The sequence below is a fragment of the Euleptes europaea genome, chromosome 10 (assembly GCF_029931775.1).
Source record: "Euleptes europaea isolate rEulEur1 chromosome 10, rEulEur1.hap1, whole genome shotgun sequence".
Lineage (NCBI taxonomy): Eukaryota > Metazoa > Chordata > Lepidosauria > Squamata > Sphaerodactylidae > Euleptes > Euleptes europaea.
The window spans coordinates 18,499,557-18,510,578 of record NC_079321.1 but is presented as its reverse complement, the minus strand read 5'-3'; the positions used below and the strand labels follow the sequence as shown (position 1 = coordinate 18,510,578).

Here is an 11,022-nt window from a genome sequence, read left to right as displayed (position 1 = left end):
TTCCGGAGGAAAAGGGGGGGGGAAGCCGTCCAATGGCGAACCAATGAGAGAAGGAGAAGTGGCCGGAAAGCGACGCCGGCCGCCTCACGCGCGCCGAGGCGCCTGCTGTTTTAATGATCGGGGAAGGAGGCGCCGGAAGTGACATCGGCAGCCCCATGTGAGGGGGTTGCAACACATGCAGCGCGGAGGAGAGGCGAGGGCGAGCGCGCGAGGGAGGGGGCCGAGCAGGAGAGGCGGAGGGGGAAGGAAGGAAGGGAGAAGCCGGTTAGCGACGTCACAGGCGCCGTCGCGAGGCGCCCGAGCGCTGCCGTCCGCCCAAGGGGAGCCGCAGCGCGGGAGGCGGCCGCCGGGCCTGAGGTGAGCGCCGAGGGGGGACGCGGGAGAGCGCGGGCCGGCCAGGCGGCGGGCGGAAAGGGAGGGAAGGCGGCGGCGGGGTGAGGGGTGAGGGGAGCGGGGCGAGAAGCCCAGGCCGGGGCCGCCTCCCTCCCTCTCCTTTAACGGGGGCTCTTCTTTTCCTCCCGGGCGGCGGCCTTGCTGGCTGGCTGCAGCCGCAGGAGGGGCGGAGGAGGAGGAGGAGGAGGAGGGAGAAGATGGCGGACGATCCCAGCGCTGCCGACAGGAACGTGGAGATCTGGAAGATCAAGAAGCTCATCAAGAGCCTCGAGGCGGCGCGCGGGTGAGCGGGGGAGCCCCGTGGAGGCGGCAGTGGTGGAGGCGGCGGCTCGACATTAACGCTTTAACAAACCCCCCCCCCCTCCCAAACCCTGGTCTTGTCTTTAAGCAAAAAACAACTAATTATTTTAAAGGTCTCATTCTCGGAGCAGTTCAAGAACTCCATTCAGGGCACAGCTGCCTGTCTTTTGGAGAGGGGACTATATATATATATAGGGGGGACACGACTTAGGCCAGGCCTCTCCTCCATCCCATTCCATATGGGAATTTTATACACACACACATATCTATATCTATATATATACACACACACATACGTATATATATATATATATAATTCCCATATGGAATGGGATGGAGGAGAGGCCTGGCCTAAGTCGTGTCCCCCCCTCCCACCCCCGCAGTCATGTTGGCTTTTCTTTTATTTGTTTTGTGCTGTAGAATACAGGTACGTGAGCTGCCTTTTGTAGGCTGAAGTGGAAACAGTTCAGGGACGAGGCTGGAGCTGCTGCCCTCCCCGTAGAGAATGAGACTCGAGGTCACAACTTTTTGACTGCATTCATATGTGGGTAATTCAGTGGGTGGCAGTGTTAGTCTGTCTGCAGTAGTAGAAAAGGGCAAGAGTCCAGTAGCACCGTAAAGACTAACAAGAATATTTTCTGGTAGGGTATGAGCTTTCATGAACTACAGCTCACTTCTTCAGATACTTCTTCAGGTATCTGTGGCTGTGGCTCACAAAAGCTCATACCCTACCAGAAAATATTTTTGTTCGTCTTTAAGGTGCTACTGGACTCTTGCCCTTTTCTACTTCATGTGAGGAGTTACTCCAGTCTTAGATCATTGGAGGCAATGGGCTGTAAAGTGCTGTAAACTTTGCACAGGGTTGCACTGTAATATTACTTGGGGCCGGGAGTGTCTGACCCCTCTCCAGGCACCTGATTATACTTGTCGCTCTCTTTACCTTCTTCATTCTGTTCACATCATTTTTGAAGTGAGGTCTCCAGAACTGCGCACAAATACTCCAGGTGTGGCTTGACTAATGCAGTGTACAGCGTAACTATGACATCTTGTGATTTGGATGTTATGCCTCTGTTGATGCACCCCAACATCACATTGACCTTTTTTGTCACTCCATCACTCTGGCTGCTCATATTTAACTCCACCTGTACCCCAAGATCCTGTTCACGCACACTGCTACCCAGAGGTATATCCCCCCCATGCGGTATGTGTTCCTCATTTTTGTTACCCAGATGTAGAAGTCAGCATTTATCCTTGTTGAACTATATCTTGTTCACATCTGCCCACTTTTCCAGTGTGTAGAGATCTCGTTGAATTCTGTATCTTCTAGGGTGTTTGCTGCTCCTCCCAATTTGGTGTCATCTGCAAAATTAATGTCATGGGGAAGGATCTGTTGTTTTTTCTTCCTCCCTTTTCTGTGTATGTCTAATGTGGAGGGGCATTCTGTCTTGTGACACGTGCGCACCCCACTATTTGCTGTCTGAAGTGGCACAACCCTCACAGTTTGGGATCCTTTGGGAACCTGTTGCCTGAGAGCTGCCCTTGTGACCACACACAATGTTCAGCTGGGCCCAGTTCTGTTTGTTCTCATGAATGGGTTACCAACAGTCATTTGGTGAAGATAGAGATGACATTAAGTGTATGTAGCAAGAGTGGGTTCAAAATATATAAAAGGCTGTATTATCCTTGTCACATGTGTAATCTTTCCTCCTTCCCCCTTTGTGTTTTTTCATAAGAAGCTGGCATTTTCCATTGCCTTCTCACAAAGAAATTTCCTTTGTTTGAAGCCCAGTGATGGTAGCTTCCATGCAGGTTGCTTAGGTGGGGCCCTGTTATACCAGTAACTGAGTAATCCTGCCTTCCTTGGGTCATGTGATATTACTTGCTTAGCAACAGTTGTTTCTCTTGCCTACCTATAGATCATAGTTGGGCTCCGTATACTTTCTTTTTGATTTATAATAATGTACCCCTCCTTGTGCCAAAGAAGTGGGACTTTTCCACCCACAATGTTTATCCACCTGGGACTACTTTAATTTATCTTTTAATAAAGATAGGTGGGACCTATTAAGCCCTTAGAGAACAGTAACTGGAGATAGGTCCACGTATGTGGTAGCCAGAGACGATCACAAACATTGGTTGTGACCACTTCCCTCTGCTTTCCTAGCACACAGCAAGAGATCCTTCCTCAAGTCTTCTTGGCAGGAAGGATCTTCCACTTCATGTTGAGGGGCAGCGAGACAGGCCTTACCCTTTCCCCCCTCTGCATGTTCAGAAGAGTTGAGAAAAGATTTGTGCAGACTTCTCCTTATTTTCTGGGCATTAGATATCCTTGGAAAGAGTTAAGTTTTTCTTTCTACTTTTGAGGGTCCCCAAAGCTTGCTGTTAAACTGAAGACTTGCTTCTTCCTAAGTCCTAGTTACATGCTAGAGGACTTGGAAAGGGGGGGGGCATTTCAGGGTCAGTGGCCTTTGAAATGATTGGCTACCAAGGCCTGCCAGGTTGTTTGGAATCTTAAAGGAGGAATACCTTCCTTTACCTTCTTCAGCTGCATGGTGACCTCTGTGGATGTTGCGTTTGCCACTGTCCTGTGCCTTTCATTTGTAGATTTGCATGCAGAGTGTTGAAAGTATTTAATGCGGCTGGCACGCCTGAGTTTTCAAAAAGGCAGCTGAAACATCCATACTTGGGTGCCCTGTTTTACTTGAAATTCCCTTGTCTGTTACCTGAAGTTAGTGTTTGGTCAGGCAGACATTTAACATTGGGATTGACTGTTTTTTGTTTGTTTTTTGGTGGAAGCTTGCTAAAAGCTGTCTCTGCACATCATTGAGCAATTTTAGTTGCGCTCCTCCTTGGTATCTTGTTTAGCGCATGTCCACTCTCATAATGTTTGAGACAGGTCAGCTGAATGTTTGCCAAGGGAGCTGGTAATTCTATACCTGTTCATCAGGGGTTTCCTGTGACTGACTTCTCTGAAGTGTGTAGTTAGGTCCCAGTGGTAAAAATGAGGTAATGGTATGATTCACTAGCAACTTGTTGTGTTTAAAAGTCAGTTGTGGCTGTTTTCTGTATACTACCATTTATCCGTCTTTAAAGGAATGAGAAAAGGAGATGTAAAAGCAACTTTCCCTGCCTGACAGTGCTGTGTTTGTGATCCTTGAACCCCACACAAGAAGAATCTGGTTTTCCATTGGTTGTAGTCTGCTTCTAGTGGAGAAGTTAGAAAATTTGAATTGTTTAGAAGCTCAGGTATATGCAGCTCACTGGGAGTTGAAATGTATGTCATGTTAGTGACAATGGTGGGGATTCTTCTGCATAGAAACATTACCCTAGTAGTAAAACCCTTAAACCCCCTCCCCTTTCCTGGGCAGCAGCTCTTGAATTGCAAGATGCCACTGCTGGAGGGCAAAATCAGCTCTCCCCCCCCCCCCATTTTGTGTGTGCATAATTCAAGCTGTCTGGATCCCAGACACTCTTTAATTGCTAATTCAGCTGCTGAGAATTCAGGGATTTCTATGGATTACTGGGTGGTAAACTTTGATAGCAGTCAGAAAGCAAGCAGAGGTGTCTTTATTATTGGTGATGGTTTTCATACAGCTTGTTTTGAGAGCCAGCGTGGCATAGTGGTTAAGAGTGGCGGACTCTAATCTGGAGAACCGGGTTTGATTCCCCACTCCTCCTTATGAAGCCTGCTGGGTGATCTTGGGCCAGTCTCCAAAATCAGCCCCACTTACCTCACAAGGTATCTGTTGTGGGGAGGGGAAGGGGATTGTAAGCTGCTTTGAGACTCCTTAAAAGGAGAGAAAAGCAGGGTATAAAGACCAACTCTTCTTCTTTAAGCTTCTTTGGCTTCAGGATGGAGGTTCTGAAGGTGCTAACACTGGAAATGGATTTAGTGTTTGTATGGTTGAAACACAAAGGGCTGAAAAGTCGTATTCAATGACCAGAGGTGACTTTTTTTTAGTAGAGTATTCCACAGCAATGATTGTAGCATATTTGAAGTAAGACCAGTTTCCAAAATGCTATGAGCAGTTACATCCGTGAATCCATAATGTTGGATGTAGCGGTGCTAACTTCCTGTGGCCCACTTTTATTGTGCCAAGATTGCTTTGGTAAACATTGCATTCCAGCACTATGCAAAGCTAGATCATATTCTGTCAATGTAGAGAGCAAGCCAGAAGAAAACTGAAGGCTGAACCCCGCCTGCCCCGTCCACTTGTGAATGCTATGCATGACTGTTTCATCATAGCAAATGGTCTGGTTGCATAACCTTTATAGCTATGCCCTCCCCTTTGTTCTAAAACTATGGTAGAACTCTTTGCTTCAACCAAACCTTTGGAAATCTTAAGGTAGTTTATAAGCAGCAGCCCTTTTGTCCAGGGCATTGGGCTTATTAGAATATATCTATATTTGAAGTACCCATCCTAAGAATGCTTAAGAGCCATCATGGTGTGGTGGTTAAGAGTGGTGGTTTGGAGTAGTGGACTCTAATCTGTAGAACCGGATTGGTTTCCCCACTCCTACTCACACAGCCAGCTGGATGACCTTGGGCTAGTCACAGCTCTTAGAACTCTCTCAGCCCCACCTACCTCACAGGGTGTCTGTTGTGGGGATGGGAAGGTGATTGTAAGCTGGTTTGAGTCTTCCTTAAGTGGAAGAGAAAGTCATCATATAAAAACCAACTCTTCTAATGTTAAAAAGGAAAGTGAGCTTAAAGGGAAATGTGTGGTAGATAGGACTCTTGGACTTTTAGCCAAAAAAAAAACATACTGTAAGTGCCCCCCTTAAAACACACACACAGAGAGCACAAATGAAAGCATTTATCTGTTACCTTAGCTGTGGAATTTTAATGCAGAGTAACGTGTGAAGCTACAGAATGCATAATAGACAATATAGTACATTTTTTTAGAGTGACAAACACAGGTTTGGGCTGAATAGGGAACTGGGAAGATGGCTGATGAGTAGAGATTCCTGCTAATCTGCTTTATAAAGTCATCCACTCCACCCCAGGCAACTCACAGCTAAGTGATGCCATGTGTGTGTGAAGCATCAGGTAATTATCATACTGTGCTCTGTTGGCTTAACTTGCCTGAGTGCAAGGCTATTTAAGGTTTCTTAGAAAAAAGTGAGTTCTGACAAAATGGAAACTAGATGAAGAAGCATTAAGAAAAAGAAAAATAGGGTAAAAAAGTTCCTTTCCCTACATTCCCCTGCCCTTTTCAGAAAAACAATTTTGCCCCAAAAGACAGTGAAAAGGTAGAGTTTAGCATAAGCTGTGGAAAATTACATGAATGGGCTAGTGTATTTTCAATAATCTTTTCACTGTTAAAATGATATTATCCTGTTTTAAGCTCATTTTATCTACTGGGCATTACAGCACATCTTTTACATTGATGAGATAGCAGAGAAGAGTTTGGTGTTGGAACTCAGCAAAGTATCTAAATTTGCTTCTGTGATCTATTAAATATTTTGACTTGGATCCCAAGCTCTCTTTCTGCTGGGGGGGTACTTCCGCTCATGGAACAGGGGAGGACAATTTTCACTGATTCCCCCTTTCCACAGCAACCCCTACTATGAGCCCCATGGTGATCTAGGGATCCACTGACCTAAGGAAATACTACCTCAGGGTCATAAACTACTGCAGGTAGAGGCAGGAAAGTTGAAGTTACTGTTTAAAGGTCTGCTCACACAGCATAGTATACAGGTAGTTGTAGGAGTATACACTTTCTGACCTTTTCCTTTAGAAGCACACATTTCTTTTTCCTTGTGATATTGATGTTTATGTACTGGGAGGTATCCGTCCTTAGACTAGAGGAGGTTCCTACAGCATAAGGAACCTTCCTTTAGTAGAAAAATCACAAGTTGGAGGAAGGCTTCATAATTTGCTTAGTGCCGTTTTAGGTTACAGGCCCCGTGTCCGGGTAGAATCTTGCCCTGTTTTTTATTGCAATTTTTATAGTTTCTTTTTTGTTTTACCTGTTTACCATTTCTTGGATCTTTTAAAAATGCGCTCAAAGCTGAATCTGGTGAAAGAGGCAGAGATGAGTGCCAGCAGCTAACCTATCTATATTTGTTGCTAGTTTTAGGGCTCCATTCGCTGACTAGGGCACCTTCCCCATCCAAAAGCAGTAGCTTTCTGGTTGCCCAGATGCTGAAATCTGGCTACTTCCCTTGTGTCCAAGGTTAACCATGTTGGAACCAAGTTATCATGGACCTGGCCAGAAAGCTATACTGTTATTTCGTTTGCCTTTTAATTTAAAATGACAGCTCTAGAGGGTACACTCTGTCTGAAGCCCGCCTTCCTTGGTCTGGGTTGTTTGCCAACAGTTGGTCTCAGTACTTTGTGTGTGGGTATATGTATATTACTATATAATGGTTATAGGAGACTGAAAATCTGATGGCCCATTCCTTTAAGAAACAGCATTTCATAAGGTATGGCCAGGCAGTGACTAACCTCCCCACTTCAGAGGCAATTCTTGTACCGGAAAACTCTTCCTGGTTGTATCTCCTAACATAGTTGTGCTACGCAAGAGTAATTGATTCCATTCTGATCCGGAGGGCACGTGACCTTCACCAGCTCTGGTGTGGAAGTTCCTCCCAACCTCCTTGCAGATGCTGAGTTTTCGTGTGATGTTTTGAGACTTCCTCACAGGATTTGGAGACTTAAAATCTAGAAGCATTTTTCCAAGGGGGAAATCTGAAGCTTTCTGCAGTTTAATGTTCAAAATCAAACCCAGCCTCATAAACAATGCATTTTGTACAGCTTTCCTGAGCCATAATTAAGAATCTGAACACGAAATCTTTGGTTAACTATAGGAGCCAGGGAGCTAGATGCTCTGTTTGCCTTAAGGAAGTCTATAATAGCCCATAGGGGAGTTTCTTGCTCCTGTGCTCCATGCCAGGGGTTAGAATAAGTGACCTTTGTTCTAGTTTGATCTTTCCAATCCTGTAGCTCTCATGTGGAATTTTAATCTGTTAATAACAGGATCAGCCTGTGCCCTTCCTGCATAACACATTTTTTATTTATTTATTGATATATATATCTATCTATCAAGTCACACATCTTCTTTCATGATGCTCCTCTTATCAGTTAATCTCTGGTTTCTTATACCTGCATTTGGCAGTTAAGTAATCTGTATCACTCTTCACAGTAACCGGTTTACACATTTGTTTAGAGTTGTTCTGTTGTCTTCAATGAAACTTCCAACTTGCCTCTTCAAAACTTTTCAAAGTTGACAGTTTTCTCTTCCCTTTCCCATACAAGCTTACTTTTAAAACAAAAGCAGTTAGGAAAATTACCAGTCAGTTTGCATTCTAGTGCTGCGGATAAAAAAAATACATAATGGGGAAATTTCCACTAACGTTTTCACAGAGAAGTATCATTTTCTAAAAATGCACTTATAAAAGTAGTAACAGGCATGGGTACAATACTATTCTATTTGGGCAGTTTCAAACTTCAGGTTTTTCCCCAGCAACTACCCCTCAAAGTGTTTAAATACAATATATGCTCCTAATACAGGTGTTCATGACTAAAGAATATATTTGCATAAACTCCCTAATGTACCAGCCCAGTCTTTTAAAATGCATTTGAAAAGTTCAAAGGGAACAATGAACCGTTCTTCGCCTGCTGCACATATATCTTAAAATTAAATTAATATGACTAAAACCTGTTGCTCAGTTTCAAAATGTACTGCAGCAAAAAAGAAAAATGATAGCCATTTGTAATTACTATTGGCAACCAGTCAGTAGCTATATTTTAAGTGAACCTCTAATGATCATGCACTTGGACACCTGCAGATCTGGATAATTAGTTTATTTATTGAAATGACTAAGTAAACCTTTAAAATATTTGAGAATCTTGTATTTCATATTTGGATTTTGTCGCTATGCAGAGTGAAGTTTCAGGGTTTGTCAAAATTCTGTAACTGAATAAATGTTATAGGAGCATGGATCTTGTGAAGATGTAACTGTTCCTGTTTGAATACATTTATGATAATTTGAGGCAGTTGGGTGTTGTTTTATAAAATTATGTGTCTCTTAAAATAATGACCTCTGAAGAGCCATTGTAGTAGTTACTGTCAAGCTGGGATCTTGGAGACCCAGGTTCAAATCCCCACTCTCACATGGAAGCTTGCTTGGTGACCTTGGCCAAGTCACACACTCAGCCTAATCTACCTCACAGGTTTGTTGTTGAAGAATTTTCTAACAGTCAGAACGGTTCCTCAGTGGAACATGCTTCCTCGGGAAGTGGTAAGTGTTCCTTCCCTGGAGGGTTTTAAGCAGAGGCTAGATGACCATCTGTCAGCAGTGCTGATTCTGTGACCTTAGGCAGCTCATGAGAGGGAGGGCATCTTGGGCATCTTCTGGCCATGGAGTAGGGGTCACTGGGGGTGTGTGGGGGAGGTAGCTGAATTTCCTGCAGTGTTCAGGGGGTTGGACTAGATGACACTGGTGGTCCCTTCCAACTCTATGATTCTATGAAATGGGGGAAATAAGAAAAATAAAGTAACTGCATGTTCATTGTTAACTGATCTGAGATTTCCTGTGCTGGGAAAGAAACCCCCCCCCCCATATAGTAAATTTAGAAGTGCATCCTTAACAGTGAGATTCTAAGTAGGACCCACTTCTGAAAGTTTGAGAAGGAGTCATTAGTGGTGGCCTTTTTAGCCTTCTATAGAAAAAGCAAAACAGGTATCTTGTGGCACCATTTCTTCAAATGCTATTTAGTTGATCTCCACTTCACATTTATTATGTGTAGGTTTTTTTTTCTGGGGCAGGGAGAAGCAGGGTCAAGGGGCCATGAGGGAACTATGTTGGTCAGCAGGTTGGTAAACAGCCATGTTATTGTTTAATTTGAAAGCATTATCTCCCAACTGCAGAGCTTTTGACTCTTTTTGAGCAATAGTTTCTGGAATGCTGGACAGATTCAGTCTTGGCCATGAACCGTGATTACTGTCAGCCCATCTTTTTTTTAAAAAAATCATAATGCAGCTTCTCTTATCATAAAGAATTCCTAAATCTCAAAATTTGAAGTAAACCATTTTGAGAGTTCTCATTTACCTTTTTTATCTGGAGCCATAAAATATACTGTTCTGAAGTTTTTCTCTGCAACTTTGGAGAGTTAGGAACAACATTTTACCAAAAACAAATCTATAAAGCAACATTTTTTAAAAAGAATATGGAAAAAATGGTGTGGGGAGAATCTTGTTGTTTTTTAAATTTACAGCAGACATACTAAAATATTTGGCCAGTGGAGTCTGGCGTTATCTCTCCTGACTGGCAGCAGCTCACTAGAATCTTGGGCTTCTTGTCATAACTGTGCCAGATGTTGAACCTTGAGCCGTATGCATGGATAGAGCAAATGCTCTGTCACTTCTCTCCGGGCCATCCACAGCGCAGGTATAGTATCTTGTATTAGAACATATTTCAAATAATTGCTAAATATTTCAATATTACAGGGAACTGGATTCGATACAATCATCTGAAATATTGTAGGACCTAAAGCCAAAACAGTCCTTGCTTCTTGGATCTAATGGGTGCACTCATTTCTCACCACCCACATCAAACCCAGTTTCATTTCTTTCTTCAATGAATGGATCTTTTTGGAATGCTGATGTAGATCTTACACGGTTTAGATAGGCATCACCAACAATAATTGATTTAAATATTTCTGATGCCAAGAGCAAACCATGACATATGACCGGTTCTAAATTTCAACCCGATTTCTAGCAAGTAGCTTGCTACACGTGGCTTTGATGCATAATTGCACTATGTTATTGAGACGTCATGTGCGGGAATTTTGATTGGTTGACTTGAAAAATTTGGAGTTCAGGTACAGTAGTCATAGAAGGACAGCTGTACTGTTTTGCAAGCTTATATGAAGTACAGGTCTGCTGGCCCAAAAAAATACGGTATATTCCTCTGGCAGAAGAGCTGCCTGCATCAGGGGAAGGCTCCTTGCTCAGGGGGAAATTACTGCTGCCAGCAGAACAGGTTTGGGAAATCAGTCCCTTGTGAGTGGGAATAGGGACAGTGAGTAGCCTGGATGGTGTTCACAGAAAATAGGTGGGGCAGCAGTGACCTAAAACCACGGCGGAATGCGAAGCCTGATCATAATTTGCAGCCACTCTAGAAGAAGAGTTGGCTTTTATATGCTTTCTCTACCACTTAAGGGAGAATCAAACCGGCTTCTAATCACCTTCCCCTCCCCACAACAGACACCCTGTGAGGTAGGTGGGGCTGAGAGAGTGTGACTAGCCCAAGGTCACCCAGCTGGCTTCATGTGTCGGAGTGGGGAAACACATCCAGTTCACCAGATTAGCGTCTGCCGCTCAT

The 11,022-nt window shown here is 43.9% G+C and overlaps 1 protein-coding gene across 1 annotated transcript in view; it reads left to right on the top strand.

Moving 5' to 3' along the window:
* The first annotated feature begins 548 nt into the window (after window positions 1-548).
* ETF1 (eukaryotic translation termination factor 1) overlaps window positions 549-11,022 on the top strand; it is a 37,519-nt gene continuing 27,045 nt past the window's right edge. The window contains exon 1 of the mRNA XM_056856519.1: window positions 549-676. Coding sequence (XP_056712497.1) covers window positions 591-676 — 86 coding nt within the window. The 5' untranslated portion in view covers window positions 549-590. The remainder of the gene's footprint in view (window positions 677-11,022) is intronic.